Raw genomic sequence first — 22257 nt, 5'->3', positions numbered from 1 at the left:
TCTTATATCAACCTGTGGGAGTTACATTCTTTCGATTCTCCTCCCCATCCCTCTGGAAGCCGGGGGAATGAACAGGGGGGTGTGAGCAAGTGGCTGTGTGGTTTTGAGTTACCGGCTAGGGTTAAAACCGTGATACTCACGCTTATTGTCACTCTTCTCTCTGGCTGCAGTTGCTCCTGCACAGGAACTTTTTCCATTTCCTATGTTGCCCCAGAGGTGCTACCCCTGTCACTGTTTTGACCTCTGGCCAGTGGTGGGTCCATCTTGGAGCTGGCTGACATTGGCTCTATTGGGCATGGCAGAAGCTTTTGGCAGCTTCTTATAGAAGCCATCATTGTAGCTTCACCCCACCCCTCCAAAAAAAAACGCCGACTTTGCCATGCAAACCCCATATAATTACTCATCAGGAAAGGTGTTTCATTAATGGTTCTCCCTGAGTGTACTGAATCATAGAATCATACAGTGGTTAGGGTTGGAAAGGAGCTTAAGACCCTCCCATGGGCAGGGACGCCTAAATACATTGCTGTGCAAGCTTTTCTTGCAGGTTTGTATCAACCCTCATGAGAGAGGTCAAACTGAATCCATGTCTGTGCTGTAACTGGAGGTTTGATTGTAAATTATGGGCACTGTATAGCTTGCTTTATTTGGTATACCATGTGTGCTGTAATACACATGTGAACTCCAGTTTGGCAGAGGCAAATACTCAGTGTAACTATCTTAAATATTGTACTGGGACTGTGAAACTACTAATGCATGACTTATGTGGAATAATACATAGCTGTATTTGCTGTATTCCTGATTCTTCATTTAGATATAAGAAATCTTTGGCCTTGCTCAAAACTTGGGTTTCTTCAAAGGAAAGTAATCAAGTCAATAGGTGCAGACTCTAATATCTGTGCTAGGGAATTTATCAGGTAATGGTAAAAGACTGTGTAAGACATGGAGAAAAAAAGCCAATTTCTTCTTATTATTACAACAGGCTTCTCAGAATATCAGTGTTCTCAGAAATGTAATTCTTTGACAATTTTCTCTCACAATTGTGAGCTCTTTGTTAAAAGTTCTGAAAACTCTCTGAAGACATCTTCTCTCCTTTAATTCAATATATTTGGAGATTTTTTTCTCGGATTGGATTTCTCTGATTTCTTCCATTATTCCATGACACAGGAAATATTACCAGTGGTGTAGATGATTAAATAAACAATAATGTTTATTAATGCTTAGATTTCACTCTGATCTTAGGAGGTTCTGATATTCACTGTTTCTAAGCACTATGGTGCTTGCTTTAGGTATTTGTCACTTACTACTTAACATGAAATTGCCTTGAGCAAGAGAGAAAGATGGGAATTGGAAAATCTGAGAGAATTTAACATGGATTTTCTACTCTTTTCACATTGAGAGTTGTACAGTTGCAAATCTCTGACTACTACTTTTATTTTATTATTGGTATTTGGACTTTCATTTCTTCCAAAAGGTAGATGATAACCTGTAGCAAAGCAAGCATATTATGGGAAAGAAACTTGCTTAATGCAGGGGACAGTTGTCCCCTCTACAGGTATGAGTACACATTTTAGATAGTAACGTGTTAATCTCATAATAAAATACCTTTGTCTTTCCTTTTAAAAGACCAAATTGTCTAAACCCTAGAAACCTTTTACTGCATTTTTTCATTTTCATTTTCTCAATAATGACGGTATAAATGATATTTGTAAGAAAGTAGCTTATGAAAAGGAATTAAAAGAGTTATCAAATTAACATTACAGGTATTTTCTTACATGATGGATAATTTCTTTTACATTGACCATAGGTTTCAGAAGAAGCTCTGCATCACAGCACTGAGGATGAAGAGTCTTCACAGGGAATGGAGCCCTATCTTGTGCGCAGATTATCATCCCGTAACATCCAGCTTCCACCACTGGCTTTTAGACAGTTAGAACAGGCAGACTGGGATAAAAAGAATGATACTGATGCTATTGCAAGGCCCACGACCCTTCCACTGAGGATTCTTCCTCTCATTGCTATTACGTCTCCTGAGTCCAGCAGGTAAGGTCTAGCAATTTCTTGATTTGATATTTTCAGTGGCAGGTGGAGGACAGCAGATGCTGCTTCTAGAACAGAAATCTATTTCTTTCCTAAATCCCCTAAATAAGTGAAAAAGAAGAATAAAATATGAATATGCAAATTTGTGCCTGCCACTTGATTATACTGTTTGTAAACCTTTTGGTCATGTCCAAATACAAATGCTAGAAAGTATTTTCTCTGGACATTACTAATACTATATATTCAGAAAGTAGACTTCTGGAGTCTTGAATAACCATTTTTTTTTAAATATAATAAATATAGGAGCCTTTTTATGCACAGACAAATTTTCACGATACAGTTTCAAAACAAGTTCCAAGGATTCACGAGAGGCTTTTCCATACTCCTGTATAACTACATTATTTTAAATGTAAATAGTTGAACATATTTGGTTATAGTTGATTTGTATTATAGTTTCTTCATATTACATATGTGACTTCTTGCATTATGCACATTTTTTAGAGTAAACTTTCCTGTTCTTAAATGTTTCTAACACCATCCTATTTGCTGTGTTTATTTTCCAAAATGTGAATTGTTTAGTGTGAAATTGTTCCTTAGAAGGGTGGCAGTGGCAATGCAGCTGTTTGGCAACCTGAGAATATATAAGGAAAAGGAAAGGCAAACACTGAAAGCTGAAACGCAGGACTTGACTTAGGAACTTGTGGATATATCTTCAGAGACAATATTGTATTCTGAACAATGCAACTGCAAAGAGAATGTAGGACTTGCAGTGCATAAAAAAAAAATAAGTATTTATGAGGATGCTATGTCCAAAACCGTCTAATACTAACTTTAATATCACCTCTGAATCTTATTTCCATATAGATTTTTTTTTTGAATAATAGAGATCAATTCTTGAAACATGCTTATAGAAACAGTGACTACATCCATAGAAGCATATAGACAGATTGTTTACAAATGTAAATATTGTTTGGAGAGATAAATAAAATGTCAATTAGTAAAGTTTTGAAGATAAATTGTCATGAGTTTTTTGTTTTCTATCCATGGAGGCTGGAGAGAAGATTGGTCTGAGATATGGAAGGAAAAGAAGTATAGGCGGAATGATTATATTTCAGATTCCTGGCTTTTCCAGATTGTAGAGTATTTGGCTTTGAAGCTTCAATGGGATTTTGGATGCCCTGTGAAAACTGTGTAACACACTGAGGGTACTCTGTTTTTTTTAGCTTTCATAACACTAAGTGAAGAAAACATGTATGCTCCTGATGTGATAGAAGATCAGAAAGCAGAATAAAAAATATTACTTCTGTCCTATGAAAATGTCTAAGTGATGACAGATTTTTGGAAACTGCATTTTTTTCTAGGCTGGATTGAAATTTGCAAGAGCAAGCAAAACAGTTTGAATGGTATTTGGATAACTAACAACCATAATATGTACTGGTTATTATGGGTAGCTACTTGCTGTACTTGGAGAATGATTGCTTCTGTGAGAGGCTTCTCTAGGCTAAGAATCTGTCATAGGCATTAAGAGATAAGTTTGTATCCTGCCTATGATATTCATCCTACGGTTGGTATAATGTGTTTTGGAACTGGACAAAAAATGGTTTATCTTCAAGTAATTATATTTCTGAGAGAAGCTGGGAAACAGCAGATCTACAGATTGTTGAATGGAACTGCCAGGCTGTTAAAGCAAACAAACGAACCAAAACTGAACAGAGCAGCAGAAGCAATTATAATTTCGGCGCTTCTTTGCATAAAATCTTCAGCTTTTATGATTCCTTCTTAGCTAAAGAGCAATTATGCTGCTACAGGAAGAATATTGTTCAGGAAATTACATTTCTCTAGCTGTTTTGTGCCATTTTTCAGTTATTAGCTCTCTCAAGCAGCTATGCATTCCCCGTTTACGTGCTTGTAATGCCAGCAGAAAAGCTGGAGGAAGCTATCGTTTTATTTGGCATCTTGTCCCCGTAAAAGTACACAAACGTAAGGGACCTATTATGTCTGTGGAAATGCTTAACTCCTTTGCCTTTGAATGTATGGAAATGTGCTGCTGAGAAAAGGAAACCTCTGTCTTCAGTAGGTAGGTGAAGGCAGAAGAACAATTCTGCTACAGAAAGTCAGTCTGATGTGGAAAAATTTCACCACTGAAAACACGATAAATTATAAATGTATGTTTTTTAAGGAATATGCTAAAAAAACCAAACATAATATAAAGCATCTTACACTGTGATTCAAAGCTAAAACCAGTGAAAATGTATGTAGTTTTTAAAATAAAATATGCATTTCGTTCCTGACATGCACTTACATACACACACTCCCCTTTTCACTTTTTCTCTCTTTTTACTGTTAGGATGTCTCCGGATCATTTCTGGTTTTATGTTAGCTTTGTATGACCAAGCTACACTAATTCAAAAAAAACTCTTAAAAATTCCCAAACAACACAGCAGAGTATATGAAAAATTAGAAATAAACTATTCCGTAATGTTTTTCTAAATCTTTCATCCTCTTTTAAACTCTTAGTCTTCTGACTCTAAGGAGACAGCAAAGTGTCTTGTCATTCCTTTCACTCTTCTAATTTCTTTCTATGCCTGAAGAGATACAGATTCCAAGTTTTTCTAACCCAGGCTAAACTGAGACAATAATAAAGATCATCATTAAGATGAAGAAGGTTTATATCTTACATTTGCTAACAGGAGCTATAAAAACTAGTGCTTACAATTTGATAGACTCAGCCTGCAGCTGGTAGCAACAGTTATATTTATGAAATGTAACAATTGCCAGACCTTCTATGGGGAGGATTTGAAACAGGCAGGCAATAGCTTTTGATATTTTAGTTCTTATTTTGTTTTATTTTATTTTATTTTAATAAGCATTATATTTACCTTGCGTATATAGCATATTAAATGTCATATTTTGCTGTAAGCTAGGTTAGCTAGGGTATTTGCAGTGTGCATGTGACCATGTGTTTTAGATTTTGCCAGTTTTCCTCAAGTAACTGTAACTAAGTTTATCAAAGATTTTGATGTAGGTAACAGTTATGATGCCATTTACGATGGGATGTGCAGACAAGAAAGTACTGATAGAAGAATACTTTTGCTTTTGCCAAAACATCTGGTATTAAAAGGGCAGGGGACTGTTCTACATGAGAACTTATTTGTTTGAGGAGATTTAAGATATTTGATCTTAACTCTTTTATAGTAACTATTTCAAAGAAGGTTTACTTTCCTCTATATTTGTTTTGCCCAATAGCCACAAATCCCACCCTGATTCAATACTCAAGCTAACATTTATATTGTGATAGCAAATGAGATACTGTAAATTTAATTTCTTCCTTCAAACACTTGGATATGATTTAGGACAATTGGTCATATTTATATATAATGGTTATATTGATTTCTCCAAAGCTTCATAAAATATGATAAAAGTCTCTTCAGTCACCATTGTGATGGAAACTACCTCTTTTCATTGTTTAACTCAGAAGAAGGGGTGGAACAGTAGACAGATTTCATATTTTTGAGCTGGCTGGACCAGCATTTGTTGGACACTATGAAGTGCAATGACACTCTCAGTGCTACACATTCAAGGTATCAAGAGTCTGATGCAGGCTTTTATTTCCCCTTGAAAGTATGGCTTTTTCAGTTGCTGCTGAGATTCTTCTGTCCTCCTAATACATATGACTGACATAATATGAAGGGTAATGCAATGTTCATTGGATGTAAATTCCAGAAATGTTAAGAGTATATCATGTTTCTGAAGACTTCATTGAAAGGGTTTGTTTGAAAGCAAAATGTATTTTGGAGTTGAGATGCGGTTAGAAGACTTTTAATATAAAAATATAGGAACACACATTTTTTTTTTGTGTGTTTCATTTAGTTATCTGTAATTCAGTATATATATTGTCTCTTCCTACTACTAATCATATTCTTTGCTCAAACATCATTTGGGAGAGATTATTATCATTGTACAACGTAAGATCTATTTTAAATTGCTTTTATATTGCTTATGTTCAACTGAAAGTGTGTATTTCAGCATGTTTATGAAAATTTAGGGAGCTATAAGAATGACTTACATGATAGTTAATTTCTGAAGTACCTTTTTTGCAATGTTCCTTCTATCCTAATTTATTAGTTTTTTTCCTTAAGTTAAATTCTGTGGATGAGATAGGTACTGTACTGCTTAAAAACATTTGTGTTTTATTATCCATTAAAGAAGCAATCAAAACTCTCTCTATTGGAAATCAAATAAAAACTTGATTTAAAATTATCCCCAGTTTTTCCTTCTGCCCTTTAAAGATGCACTTAAAATTTTAATATCTGCTTTTTAAAGGAAATATTAGAAAATTGTTATTAGTATCATCAATGTAAGTTTGATACTACAGACTGAGAGTCCTAGTTGCAAACTAAATGTTTCTTAATGTATGCCACTTGCTCACTCATTGTCTTTCCCCTGTCAGAGTAATACCTCAAAGACTAGATTTTGCCTTTTGTAGTTAGGGCCAGAAGAGCTTTTTCAAATGTTAAATGACTGAAATGCGTGAATCCTGAGCCACAATAATGCAGTTATTCATTTACTATATCAGCAAAGTATTTTTAAAGCAACAGTTAGAGTTCTGAATCTGTGATATTGTTTTAAGGAACAGAGTGTTAGAGAGAGATGAAGATAAGGAGACTGGACCTTAGCAGAATAAGGTGTAGTAAATATAAAAGCTAGGATAAAGCTGCCCTTTGGATTTATTAATTTGCAACTCTGCAGGGTAGTATATGTAGTGAAAATAAGTGGGAACTATGGTTTACATAGTGCTGAAAGATAAAAAATAATAAAAGATAAAAAATAAAAATTGGTATTTCATTTATTTTTTAACCGAGAATTATGATCTTGGACCTGCCAGGCTGTAACTCTTCTTAGGTAGCTTCTCATGGGTCTAGGCTGTTTTCAACTACAGCTGTGTTCCCTGACTCACCTGCCAGTTAAGAATAATGAAGAATAGTGCAACAACTCTTAGCATTTTTATTGCAGATTTCGTTATTTTAAAAGCAGTATAAACATGAGCAAACCCACACGTTGCCTTTGGGAGATCAGTTAGTGAGTAAGTAGTTTTATTTTAATTTTATGCATTAGAAAACTTGCACGCAATGGGGTAGTAGAACTGGCCAAGTCTACAGAACAAACAAGTAATCAAACTATGAATATAATTCAAGAGTTTCTGGCTCCTGGCTTTGGGTCTAGCCTACACTACATGTTAGAAAGCTGAGGGTAGAACTTGGGAAAAAAGAAAAAAAAAACCTAAAGTTTATTTCAGTATGTCAAAGAGAATGTTATTGACCAGGTCTGAGAAGGTTTTTAACTATTATTATTAGGAGTTACACATGTAACTGTTGTATGTATCCAAACTCACACGGAACCTATGTTTCCATCATATTGACTCAGTCTCATCGAACTCTATCTGACTACAGTATCTGTTAGAAAGAAAAGCATATTTAATTGTCATGAAAACCAAAATTGTGTCAGTATGTAAGCTTAGATCTATCAGTGGGAAAATTGGTGGAGATTTGTAAAGTTAAACGGGTGTTAGAAGTTTTAAAGTTTTGTGGCATCCAAGCCTGGGCTTTTAAGCGAGTCTTCTTTTTTTTAGCATCAACCATTTATATGTTGCTATATGTATGCTAGAGTAATTTTGGAGAATAACTTAAAAATAATTCTGTTGGTCAAGACTTTTATCAATTGGGTGCTTTAGAGATGTAAAGAAGCTGTGAAGGTGTCAGGGCCCATACCAGAATACTCACATAATAGTAATTCTTAATATTATAGAAGACTTCATATCTGACACTTATCTCCAGCCTCTCCAAAGAAAAGGATTATTTTAATTTATGCCTAGCATTAAGATCTGACAGATTTAGATCTGATGTACAGATATGCTGTGGAGGACAGCAGGTACTGTGTCTAGTCCAGCATTAGCAATTCTGAAATCCTTTTTAAAAAAATCAGAATTTTTGTCAAATGTTAACATTTTATTCAGTAATGGTAAAACTTCTGTCTTTTCAATGATAAAAAATGACCTGTTTGGCCTTTGAAACCATTATTTCTATATCATAGAAGGGAAACAGACATTATTGTAAATTGTGGATGAGTAAGTGTATGCATGCATGTATTTTCTAATTTAAGGAAAAAAATGTATAAGTACTACTTAAAACAGGCATTTAAAAATAGTCATTTTTAATCAATAGATACATCTGAAAAAAATCTAAAACATGGTATAGTCCTCTTTGACTGCAGGGTTATATAATTATTAGATAAAATTTGAGATAAACTTTTAAAAGTGAGGTAACAGCAGATAATAGGGTGAGCTGAGGTTATTTTTTACTTTTGCTGAACTTTATGTGATTCCTGTCCCACCATTCCTCCAGATTGCCAAGGCTCTGTGAATGGCAGTCCTCCAGCATATCAAGTGCTCCCACCATTCTGGTGTCATCTACAAACTCATTGAGTGTGCATTACACCTTACTGTCCAGATAGTTGTTGAAGGTGTTGGCTCCAGTATTAACTCCTAAGAATGTCTGTTCTTCCCTAACTGATGCTGAAGTTTGGAACCACTTGGCCAAAACCTTTTGAGCTAGATAGTCCAACCAGTTTGCTGTCTGCCTTTTAGACCCCTCATCTAGTCTATATCTTTCCTGCTCAGCTATAAGGTTTCAGTGCAAGTCTGTCAGAAACCTTGCTGCTGCTGCTCTTGTCTGTCACAAAGCCAGGACTTTATTCATGAAAGGGAATCAGGTTCATCACATATGATTTGCCCTTGGTAAAATTATGCTAAGTGTTCCTATGTGCTTAAAACTTACTTCCAAGGGAACTTGCTCAATAACCTTCCCAGCATTTAAGATGAGGTTAGAGCAGCTTGTAGTTTCCCAAGCCCTCTTTCTCTCTCTTTTAAAGATGTTCTTACCATCAAACATTTTCAGATCACTGAGGACCTCTTCTGACCACCACAGCTTTTCAGCAATGATAAATAGAACGTGTCCTCACAATGACATTGACCATTTTTGTCAGCACTGTTGAATGTATCCTATGTGGTATCAGGAACTTGAATGTGACTGATTTACTTGAGCAGAACCTAACTTGACCTATCCTTACAATGGGTGGTACCTTAAATTCCCCCAAACTTTCCATCTGGACAAGGTGACCTGGGAGGCCTGAGAGCAGACCTTGCCAGTAAAATAGGGCAAAGAAGGTTTTGCACATTTAATCCTTTTCTATGTCCTTCATCACTTGGTTGCCAACTACATTCACTGGCAGTCCATATTATCCTTGTTCTTCTCTTTGCCTCTGATGTACCTTTCTGTTGCCTTTCATCTCACTGCCAGATTCATTTCCAGCTGAGCTTTGACTTTATTGATGCCATTGCTGAAAAGCCAGGTGATGCCTCCATATTCCTCCTGGGAAATGTGTTTCTTCTTCCACCTCCTATACTTAACACTTTGTTGAATTACATCTCTATCAGAAGTTCCTTGTTCAGACAATTTGGTGTCCTACTATTGTTTCTAAGCCTTCAATCACATTTTATCCAGCATGCTACAAGAAAGTGAGTCACTGGCTGATTATGTAGGATTTTTATGCTGAAATATTATTTTAATTTTCAATTAAAATTACATTCCGGTATGCATTCAAAAAAATCAGGGATTTCTTAATGTGACTGTGCTCTGTACTCTGCTTTTGTGTTCATACAATTTGGTGCTGTTATGTTAAACAGAATAGGAGAAACTGTTTTCTTGTTTCATAGTGGATTTGACTGTAGATATATAAAGACTGGTCATTTGCTAGGTGATCTCTTTAAATGATTTCTCTTGATGATTCTTCCTAGTGTGTAGCCCATATTTCCACTTAGATGATTATAGGTGCCAAGGCCTACCGCTACAATGGCTCATCTTGCAAAGGAGAGCTCAAAAAGTAAAAGACTGCTCCTATATAACTGGTTAGAGTTGCAGTGATGCAAGGGAAGGCTGGAAATTCATTAAGATCAGCTTTTCTTTCTGTATCAAAAATGGAGAAGGTATTATGTTAATTATTTTAAAAAGATTTATACTTTTCAGGTATTGCCTTTTTTTTGAGCAGTTAACTAGTAAAGTACCCATTATATTAAAATGTTTCCTTGGGCAATGAGCCAAACACAAGATCACACACTACTGAAGATTGTGTGAAATTAAAAATAGTGATTTACTGTTAAAATGAAGCGTGAAAAAATGCATAACAATCTCTTAAAATATACTTTTTCACCATGTCACATTAATGTCAATTTAGATATGACAAGAGAGATCAGAAGGCTTATCCAATTAGAGGAATACAGAGTGTCTTCCTTACAAGGACTTTTCATGTTGGAAATTGCCACTTTACATTGGTTTCACTATTGAATTGGTTTCACCACTATTGATGTGTCGTGGTTTAAGCTCAGCCATAAATCACACAGTCGCTCTCTCACTCCCATCCTTTTCTACCCTTCCCCCCCCCCATCCGCTCCCAGAGGGATGGGGAGGAGAATCGAAAGAATGTAACTCCCACAGGCTGAGATAAGAACAGCCCAGTAACTAAGGTATAACACAAATCACTACTGCTACCACCAATGATAATAATGATAAGAGAAATAACAAGGGAAGAGAATATGATACCACCCGCCGAAACAAGCCTGGCCAAGCAGTGAGTGTCCTTCTGGGTAACTCCCAGTTACCTCCTGGGCATGATGTGCTGTGTTATGGCTAGTTTGGGTCAGGTGTCCTGTCTCTGCTTCCTCCTGGCTTCCCCTCCTCCCTGGCAGAGCATGAGACTCAGAAAGTCCTTGGCCAGACCAAACATTTGAGCAGTAACTAAAAACATCACTGTTATCAGCGCTGGTCCCAGGCTGAAAGTCAAGAACATAGCTCTGCACCAGCTACTAAGAAGGAGAAAAATGACTGCTACTGCTGAACCCAGGACATGATGTCTTGAGCTCTTTCTGATTTGCATTTCAATCAACCCTACAGAGGCAGCTTACAAATACAAGAAACCTGCTGGACTCTTATAGGCACATAAAGCTGAGAGAAAGATAGGGATCACTTCAAGAGGGTGATCCAGCCAGCAGCTGGGGTTGAAACCAGACTTTAGGGTAATTCCATCCAAGCTGCCTTGGCGTGGAAGGACATAGTGAATGGTAGTAGGAAAGCACAGAGCAGCCTAAAGGCCCTTTGTATGATAGTGTGCAGAATGGTGCCTAGAATCTGAGCAATCAATGCACACCTGGGAATGAGAATCAAAGTAGAATATTAATTCTGAGCATTTACATCACCCAATATTTCTGCAGGTCTGTGTGCGCAGTTACTGCTGTATTAACCCTACTGAGGCTGATTATTAACTATATTTTTTTCTCATGTGTTCCTTTTCCTAAATCAGTGGAAGTGAAAAGGTGGTGCACAGGAAAGGATCTGGGCTATGTAGTGGATGAAGCTGTCACCATTTCTTACCTTTCCTCCTTCAGTATAATACTGCACAGAGACAAGCATCTGATTGCATAACCTAATTAGTACACACAATTCATAATAACTATTTTATAGTACTATTCTGTAGTACTTTATATATATAGCAACACATAAAGTATGCTACTTTATAGCCGAATTCTATTTATAACTTAAAACATACCTGGAAATCCTCTGAGAAGAAATCCGATCGGTTTACGAGGTTACTTGAGAAGGTCTGCTTTGATAAGCATATCAGCTATGCCTGTCCTGTTTTTTCTTTTGTCAGGTACCTGCTTATGGCCAGTAGGGGTTACAGAATGCTAGCTAGAAAGACTCTTGGTCTGGCTAAGTATGGCCATTCTCACATAAAAAGGGTTGTAACAGGTTTTCTTTTCTAGACCATTGTCATCTGTTTGTCACGTTTGCATTCCTTCAGCTTCCTTCAGCAGAATTTTCATCCATGTTCAGACCATTAGTAACCATAAATATACTTCAAAAGTTATATTTGTACATAAGCATATGCTTAGTAAGGCCTTCATCTATTTTATGACTGGATAAGTACAGATTTAGAGTTACAAATTTAAGTTAGATCGTTTGAATGTATTTACGGTAACATTTCGCATTACTAGCAAATGATGTAGTTAATGCAGATTACAAATCTCATTTTGGAATTTGAACATTTAACACTTTTAAGACTTGATGTTTAAATAGTGTACAATATGACATCCAAATATATATAGAATATTTCAGATAATTGTGATAAGGCATTTCACTTGCAGGATTACACTGTTGGAATAAAAAGAACATTTTATAATTCAATACTTTTATCAAAATGTTATTTCATTATATGACTTCACTTTTTGTTGAAACTTTATTTAGGAAAAATATATTTTGTATTCTTGCAGATGAAAATTTTTCTCTTCACTCTGGAGCCATTTTTCATTATCTGGAAAATATAGTCTCTTATTAAGTAGACAGCTCAAATGAAGAAAGCGAGATTTGAATTTATTGAGATGATGCCTTGATTCACACTGAAAAGTTTAAAGAAAATTCATAGAGCAGACAATGAATAATATTCCAGTTTGGAACACGAGGGAATAAATGGGATATTCTGGAAACAGGAGGAAGTTGATTTCTTCACAGCTGTAATCAAAATGATACTTGAAATGATCTAGCATAGAAAGTGATTTCCACATACAAATTTTACATTAGGGGTACTCCCTGAAAACGGCCTGTTAAGTACATTTACTCATCTGCTGACTTTCTGTTTCTAGTCTAAAGCTTCAGACTTTCTTCTGATTCTTTTAAACATCCTAGTTACAGTTTCCCTTTTCACTTCAGACAAAGGCTCGACATAAGTTCTCTGGAAAGTAAATGGATCAGATTCTCTTGAGACTTGAATGTACCATAATTTTTGCTTTACTTAAAATGGTCTTTAAAAGGGATAATGTTATAAAATGGAGATAAAAAGAAAGAACTCCAAAATTATCTTGCAAAAATATAAGGGCAGATAATTTGTAGTTCTTGTAACAGCAAAGAATATAGAAGAGAGAAGCCATGAAAGGCTGTAACTCTGGTTTCACCTCTTTCCCCGCAGTGAACCAATTTTATGAGATGTTTTTCATAGGTTCCTTGCTTGAACTTCTGAGTACAGAGTAAAAATGTGAGCTTTATCAGAGGATCTGCTCCATGTGATAGAGTAAGATTTGGTTGACTGCTATTACTTACAACAAAATAAGTTTCTGGGCAATCTCAAGTAATGGCTATGCAATGGTCTCATTCTGTTCTGTCTTGACACATCTCTTCTTAACTATAATTTTCTTTAATTCAAATGTAACTCTGATCTTTTTTTCTGGTATAGGTGATAGGGTGATTAAATGGAACAGTTTGACAATGAGAAAGGTGTGAATAAGTGGCTGCAGAACCACATAGACTCTACAGTAAAAGCTCTTTTTAGATCCAGCATTACATATGTCTGGATGTCCCTAGTAGAAAATAAATGTATAGTGATAATTTTTTATAGCTATGTATGATCTTAATTTAACAGGTAGAAATGGAGACTTTTCAATGGAGACAAATCAGTACTGTGGATTTTTGAGCAATTGGATTTTTATGACAACTTTGTCTGAAAAGTTTGAAGGAGATTTTTATTTCTCTGACTGCAACCTTGCTGCAACATTTCTTTCCTTATTTGCCTTCTGTTGCCTTGTTTTGGCTCATATCTCCTTTCTCCTCCAGATGTTTAAATCTTTTGATGCTTATAGGTGTATATTATAATCTCTATCAGTGTCTAAAGCATATATTAATCACACATATTCTGCATTCTTGGTCTGCAAAAATGCAAGATAGCTCTCTTTCATGTTCTGTATAATTTTTGTAACCGTTCTTCAACTTGGGCAGAAGCCCTGCATTCAATTTTTCTGAAATTATCACCACTGGAAAAGTGCATGATCGATGGAGAACATGGAGTAGTCTGTATCTGGAGTATCTTACACAGTGTACCAAGTAACTTACATGATATTCAGCACCACGGTTTCCAAACTGTTTTATGGCAATGAAATTCTAAAAACTTCTATGCAATTCTTGAAAAAAGAATTGTCATCTACTTTTTGGGTAATGTAAATACAGACGTGAATAGCACTTTTTTTTTTTTTTTGTACATACAGAGAGATCTGCATCAAGATATTTAATAATCAGTGGTAAAACTTGATGTCATCCTAGTAATTTTCCTCAAAAATCTAATTTGATTTTATAATCACAAAAGTAAAATGTATGAAATAATCCTTAGCCCTAAATATTCCTTTTGAGATTCTTCATTTCTTATGTATGCATGAATTAATAACAATTGCTCTTCTTCATCAAATGTAAATATATAATTTTACTTTTTTTATTCACAGATTAATTGGTATAAATCTGGACAATAACTATGCTTTTGTCATCTTTATGTTGATGATAAAATATGATGCATCTTTATGATGCTAAAATGTCGTGATGTAGAATATACTTTCAAACCCTGATTGCTCTTCATGTAGACATGGTGACAAAATCCTGTTTAATTAAATGGTGACAGGATGCGGCCTACACAGAGGTACTAAAAGCTGTGTGGGAGATTAATGTAAAGTCACCAGTAGTCTGGGGTTTCCTCTGGAGACTGTTCTGTAAATTTAGCCTTAATTGAAAACAGAGAAAAAAAATCATAAGATTTTCTCTGTTAAGTATAAATGGCATGCTTGCTTAACATAAATAACAATTATTTAAAAACATATAAAATATGATATTTTTATTGTAGTAGGGGAGGAAACAAAAAATGAAGGAGGGATAGGAAAAGCCTTTAAAATCCCAGCATTAAGGTAATAAAATAAGCAGTGCTGACTTCTCTGGTAGCTTAAAAATCTTTAAGCTCTTCATTAACATGCTTGTATTTCAGATGATTATCATTGATTTCCTTGGTAAAGCACAGGCTAGATGTATTCTGTCATAGTTTTTTAGAGAAGAATTGCACAAAATAAAGTAGAAGTTGCTACCCTAAGAAGCAGCTGCATCAATGTGGATGAATATACTCTACAGTTAAGATTTCTTTCAACACTGGTTAGTACTGACTTTGTATTAGAAGCTATTCTGTGGTTCTAACGTCCTCACCTCTTAAGATTTTTCTTGCCAAATGCCTTAGTGAGTAATAGAATCATAGCCATTGTACTTTCTGTGATCTCTATAGAACCAAAGCATCCTGAATTCCAGTTAAAATGTAAATGGCATTTTAATTGTGGACTGAGTTGAAGACCCATTATTTCTTTGATGCTCTTGCAAATATGTGCTTGCCCTTGCACAAAACTTGCTGATGTCAATCTGTAATTTCTGAGAATCTCGATAGTAAAGTCAGAGAACACATAATTCAAAGATAATTGAAATACACTTGTTGATGTTGCAGCTTTCTAAGAATATTTCAGGTTTTGTTTGTTTGCTTGAACATGTTCCACTGGCAGCTAGGTAGCTAAGAACGATTTAAGTCAGATAAATCCAAGCATAAAACTTTTTCATTTGAATTTAGACCTTTAAAAAATGGTGCCATTGGCAATACAACAATTTTTTTCAGCCTCAGAGTGTTGGCATAGTCAGTAAAAATTTTGCAATGCCTTTCAAGTTTGCTTTCTAATGAGGCCTGATGACAGTGTGAGATAACACAAGTCATATTCATGCTAGTCCTGTAATACAGCAGTAGCAATTGCTACTCTCTTTTGCACCAATTAATGAGACGCTATTAGCATTACAATGAGAGGAATTGCTTTAGGTGATCTCTTTTGGCTTTAAATCCTATTTAGAAATCAAATAAAATAAAGTTTTTGCTGAGCACCAGTGTGATTCCAGGATGTAGGACTGGAACCTTCAATACAAGGGAATTAAGTAAGTCTTATCTGGCTTGTTTAATAATAAATTAAAATACTTTTAAAAATACAGATAGATTAGAAGTAATTTGAAGATATTTTGAGAAATGTTGTCACTCTGCAAAACACAGAAAATTAAATTTATAAGCCAAGATTAATTGTGGTAAGGGTTTTGCCAAGAAGCACGGTGAAGACAAGCAAAGAAATCTCATGGACAACTATGGCACCAGTTTTCCACATTATGTCAAGGCTTATAAAATGTGAATAAAGTATTACTGAACTAACACAGAGTGCTAAGGAACTGTGATGAGAATAATTAAATAATGCTGTTGAAGCTGTTTAAATTACCATCATTCCTCTCCTGTATAGCATTTTCCACAGGGAAGATCAAGATCTGTAAGATGCTTAATAGCTACACAGTTACTTAAACGTAAACATCAATATATAATGCCCTTAACTAGAGAATTAAGGGGACAACCCATTGAAGAATGCAAAAAGCTTTGGAAAAGGTAGTATGGGTAAAGGAAAACAAAGCTGGAATATTGTTGTTACCAACAGAGTGGTGTAAGAGTATGAACTAAGAACACAAGCTTCACTTTAAGAATATAGTTGTGGGGTTTTTCTCTCAGTGATTTCACCTGAAACAGCCCAACAGTTTCTATTTATGACAGCATTTACTGTCAGCAATTATTTCAGTAATTAAAGCAGTAAGTGGATTATGATTTCTTACCCACTGTTATATCTCACTCAGAGAAATCATAAGTATTGAGCTACTGGTGTTTAGATTTTTTTCTTCAGCATTAAATGAATATTAGCTTTCCATCATGAATTAGATCCAAGCCAGATGATTTCACTGTCTGAGCGATCAGTGGCACTCAAAGTCCTGATTCCCTGAAGCATGAGCTGTTTGCAGAACCTGAGGACAAAATTTAGTGCTCCGTATTTTATGATACCTAACAGATAGTAAGAAAATAAACCTGTACTTATTCTGTAGGTAGGCATTTCAAGATTTGTTGCTTCTTGCAAGGATGTCAGATTACACAAGTTTTTGGTAAAATATTTGCAAACATATGTGTATGGAAAGCTGCTATCTTGATCATGAACACCCTCATGATACTGAATATACAAACAATTCTTTGTTTGAAGGATTCACTGTTTAAAAAAAAAAAAACAAAACACAAAAGTCAAGACCCATACCTTCAATCCAGCAGTAACAAAGATGCAAACTTAAAATCTTACAAGCATTCCCCATTAATCCTAAAATGTTAATCACATGCTAACAATAGCTTCTAGGCACTGGTAGATTGCAGCATCTCTGACCCTATCTTAATCCATTTTTGAGTACAAATTTAACATGCCCCGATTGTACTTGACCATGTTCACTCAAGCATGTAGTCACACTGCTCTAAAAGAGTAATAATGTCTAAGTCTACTATTCTGCCCCTGTAAAGGCCTGTTGATGGGTTAGAGGGTCAGCCTTCACTAAAGCACTCAGTGAATGCTGACCCAAGAGAGACAGAGCTGGGAATGGTTTCAGAGCTTCTGCTGTTTGTGACTGCTGCCTTGAATAGTCACGATCTGGCTAGCATTCCGATAGGATTTATAAACCCTGCAAACATCAGGGAGAAGCTTGGTTTCTGTTTTGTTTTGTTTCTTGTGGTTTGCTTTTTTGTCGATCTGTTTTTTTGTTGTTGATTTGGTTTTTGGTGGTTTAGTTTGGCTTTTTTTTTTCGCTTTTTTTTTTGTTTGGTTTGCTTGGGTTTTTTAAGAACTGAAAAACAGTTTTTAATTATTTAATCTTTCTCTATTTCTCTCTGCTTGAAAAAAGTGGTGAGAGAACAGAGAGGGTTGAAGGGAACTATGTGGGTGCTAGCTAGAGTGATAAGATAGGATCAAAGCATTCCACCATTTTTGTAAAATAATTAACTTGCAAAACATGGTATTTTATCGTGCAAACCATTGTCTATGGGATCTTTCACATTTGTCTCTGGAGGGCAGTGCTCTTATGCAAGTGATTCATTTGACAAATGTGAAAGAATTTTCAGCCAACAAATTTCATATTTTTGGAGCATAACTGAAACTGATATATTATACTGGCTTCAGGCAAATGTTGCAATTCAAATAATGTTCACTTGTAGCTCAAATATGAGCTGAACAATCCAACTTTCAATGAAGACAGCCGAAAAACCTCCTAGTGGTTCTAGCTGGAGGGCCATCAAACCAAAATGAGCTAAGTTTAGGAAATAAAGCCATTAATATTTTCAGCGAGTATGAGATGCACGAGTAACATTACAATTTTGATAAATAACACTTTAAAACTTTTTTTTATATCTCAAGTTAATATCCTTCTATAAAGGCCTTTACTTTGGAGAGTTACAGATGAGAAATTAAATTGGCAATATTCACACTCACTTACCCACACTAATGAATGCTACTTTCCCCTCTATCCTTCATTTAAATAATAAGTAATCCACTGACTTGCAAAATTACATTTTACTATTCAAACTGTTAATATTTCTAGTTCACCAAAAGCAAGTAATTAACAAACCTTTTACCAGAAATATAAGATAATTTACATATATATCCTTTATTATTTTAAATATTAAAAAATGTTTAATATTTAAAAAATGTTAAATACAATTTGTTTATCCTTTATTTGTTTAAAAATAATTTATTGAAAAACTGACTGATACCAATTCCTAGCTTTCTAATAAAAAAAAGTAGTTTCATACATGTTATAAATTTTGATACTTTAATTAGCTTCAATGCACTATATTTTTGAATTTTGGTCTGTATCTGTCAAAGTTAAGGTTAGCTATGTGTTAATTAAGCTGTCCAGTAGTTGAAATATATTCTACAGGAGAATGTAATTTTCTTTTGAATGCTCTTTCCAAAAAGGAAATAAATTCTATTATTCATTCTAATGGTAGTGGATAGATCTACTGCTTCATTAAATAAATAAATAAATCCAGAAACATTTTGGGGAGCAATTATCTGAAATCTATTAACACAAGCCTTTTACATTCTTTTGCCTTCTTAATACTTGGCAAGAGTCAACTGAAATACCTGCGTTGCTCTTCCAGAAAAGTGACTATTTTAAAGTTCATTTTTAAAGCATTTTTATTTTTATTCTCTGCATCTTGCTTTATAAAGTTGGAGAAAATTATTAAAGCTTATATTAGACCTTGAAGGAATGAGGGGGATGTAGAAGCAAAAAAAGAAAACCCTACCTAAAAAAAGAGTTATTTAAAGGTTGGCCCTACAAAAGATACTGGTTCAGTTTCATTCATGGAATACCTAGTAGCCTTCCTTTTGTTCTTTAAATGAACTTAAATAGCAGAGTATTTCAGTGTGTGTGTGTGTGATGAATCCAAACCATCATTAAAAATTATGAAACTAATTAAGACAATGAGTAGCGAGCTTCAGATATGGTTTGAGTAATATAAAGGAGCCAAAGAATTATACTGCCTAGTTCTGAGTAAACACCTTACCAGCTTTATGCAAAACTCACCTGACTTGGAGTTTGATTAAGCACTCCAGTTCTTTCTGTTCATTTGTTTTGGATTTTTTTCTTAGTGTTTGTTAGTTCAGTGAGGGTTTATGCTTTTTCACTGAGAACTGAGTGAAACTAGGTTTGAATGAGGTTTGCCTTTAACTTGTAAGCTTTCTTGTTTGTGGAAATCAGAGTAAAATTAAGAGGCTTTAATGCTGCACAAGTCTTAAGGAATTGAATTCTCCTAAACCCCTGCAAACTGAAGTCATTATACTTCATACAAGTGTACCCTTAATAAAATACCTTGGATGCCATCCACGTTCCTCTGCTTGAAGTGAGTAGATCAATAATTTAACTGATAAAGTGGAAAGGAAACTGGAGAAGTACCTTTATCCTTCAGACCTTGTCCAAAATGGGCTAGATTCTCACTCTGTGATTTTTCCAGATCAATGGGTGATATGCAGTTTTATTATTCAGGAACTACTCTGGAAACCAAGTTTCAATCAAGGTATCACTGTCCCCTATTGCTACAAAAGGAAGAAACTCCACAGAGGCTCTCCTGGGGCTTATGCTTCATTAAATCTGCTGCTGTGGTACAGTGGGGAAGAGGAGGTAGTGGGAAGAACACTGACTGTGCTAAATCTCTCCTCTCTTGCTCCTGTACTATCCAACTGGGAAAGTAATAAGTGTTGCTGTTGTTTCCTTCTCCAGCTGCAAATCAAGGCAGTCAAGGAACTGTTTTTAAGATCTGCCCCCTTCTACATTCAGTAATTACATAGAACTAGCAGGAATATAACTTGTGATTTTTAGTGCGCTTCTGAAATAGACTGAGACTTTGCTCAGTGTTCCAAGTGGGAGGATACATGAAATTGTGATCTTAATGGGGGCAAAATGCCTTTCATCTCAATCAGCTCAGCTTTTCATAAATACAGCTCTGCATCAGCCCTAGGGGTGTCAAAGCCCAGGCCTTAGCTGTGTCTTTCCATGTACCTGCAGTATCAAACACATGGTTCCTACACACTTGACAGATTTTAAATTACATGGGTAAAAGGAGAGGGTTGGTTTTTGTGTGTCAGGGTATTTCTCTTCTTCCTGGCGGAGTTGTGATGAATGCATTCCACAGGACTGAACTCAGTGCTTTAATATACAGAACAAGAACACAATTTATACAGAGGGACTATGCTCTTGCAATAGGAATTTTGATTCAAAGAAACATCCTTCTAGCATAAATACTCTCTGTAAGAAGCAGAAACTGTGAGCACAAGGAACTGTTGGCTTTGTCTTTGTATTCAGATTTTGAAAGCCATGTAGTAGTCTGTATTATAGTAAATACTTAAATGAATATGATTTCTATTTCACTTTATACTATAAATTAATTTGGTATTTATGCCACACCTATTCTAAGAAAAGTAGATCTTTGAATCAATTGTGATGGGACGCAGGGAAAGTTAAAGAACACTCAAAAATATCATCTGTCAGGTAACAAATTAAGTAATTTGATTATGCTTATATATAGAAGGCAGTAGATTAGATAGCTAATAAGTTTACAGAGGGTTTTTTTGTTTGGGGGTTTTGGGTGGATTTTTTTTCGTTTTTGTTGGACTGTTGGGGGTTTTATTTGTTTTGTTGTTTTTGTTTTTTGTTGGATTTCTTTGTTTTGGTTTTTTGTTTTTTGTTTGTTTTTTTTTTTTCTTTGTTTTTTTTTTGGTCTCTTGTGTGTTCCCCCCCCCAACTTGGAAGTGTTATTCCTCACTAAAAAAATGTATCAAAAATAGGTCCCCATGGAGCTGTCTACAGGAATATCTTTCTGCAAACTGGAAAAGGAGCCTTCGAAATAGGCAATAAGCATTTACCATGTTAATAGTAATTTTAGTAGAATTAAATTATGGACAAATTCCATAATTTAAAAAAGGCATTTAGAGAAAGAAAAAGGGGGCTACTGATTGTTAACTTGTCTCTGCAATAGGATTTCAGAATATATGTTGAAACAGATACGATGCTCTTACCATAACTGTCAAGTAGATTATGTGAGACTTATATGGGTACGGTCTTGTTATATTTTCTTTTTCTACACTTTGTAGTTCTACATCTAACCATATATTCTACATTTAATCAGACCTTTACTTTTTAAAGCACTCAATTTTTTCCTCTTTAATCATATTTTCAATTGATTTATAGAATGATGATCTGCTGAATTACTTTTCCATTGCCAGCAGTAGGAATATGCTTCTGCTTCATGAGTCAGATGTGATAAAAAAAATCATATGAAGAGCTAGTGACTGTCCGCTGTATCAGAAATTCAATCTTAGTGGACTTAAAATAAGTCAGTGAAAATTCATGGTTATATTTAAAATACAGTACAGTTTTTTAATTGCTATTCTGCTGAATTATAACATGATTACTATCAGCACTGTAGTCAGTGGTGAATACTACTGAGCAAAATTTATCATTATCTAACGTGTGTTTTAGCATTTGTTCATTTTGTGTATAGACAATGTAAATGATTTTCTCTCACTCTACCGTTGTTTACAAGGTATGTAAACTATTACAGAAGGATCTTCTCTCACATGAAGTAGGTGGACATTATTAGTTTCCTAATTAAACTGCTGTGTGTTTTCTAATCCAGTTATATTTGTTATCATAATACACTGACCTTCGGTGTTACATTATTTATGGTTTGTATTGCACCTCAACATTACAATTCCCTTATATTGAGGCCAAAAAATAAATGCAGTGGTTTCTAATGACTGCTTGTCAATGGTTAGTCAAAAAAAATGAAGTGACAATATAAGATGCTCCACGTTATTTTTTGTATGTCAGAATTATCTTCACTGCAGTATCACAGGTATCTGTTAAGAACTGCCATTCT

The 22257-nt window shown here is 35.0% G+C and overlaps 1 protein-coding gene across 1 annotated transcript in view; it reads left to right on the top strand.

Moving 5' to 3' along the window:
• LOC134159024 (cAMP-specific 3',5'-cyclic phosphodiesterase 4D-like) overlaps nt 1-21993 on the top strand; it is a 201790-nt gene extending 179797 nt beyond the window's left edge. Inside the window, exons 3-4 of the mRNA XM_062609533.1 lie at nt 1805-2040; nt 21567-21993. Of these exons, the coding sequence (XP_062465517.1) occupies nt 1805-2040; nt 21567-21582 (252 nt within the window). The 3' untranslated portion in view covers nt 21583-21993. The remainder of the gene's footprint in view (nt 1-1804; nt 2041-21566) is intronic.
• Nucleotides 21994-22257: the final 264 nt, after the last annotated feature.

This window comes from Pezoporus occidentalis, unplaced genomic scaffold (assembly GCF_034315485.1).
Source record: "Pezoporus occidentalis ecotype Australia unplaced genomic scaffold, CSIRO_AGI_Poc_V1 ctg139, whole genome shotgun sequence".
Classification (NCBI taxonomy): Eukaryota; Metazoa; Chordata; class Aves; order Psittaciformes; family Psittacidae; genus Pezoporus; species Pezoporus occidentalis.
Note: the sequence above shows the minus strand (reverse complement) of the source record. Positions and strands in the feature narration are given on the sequence as shown.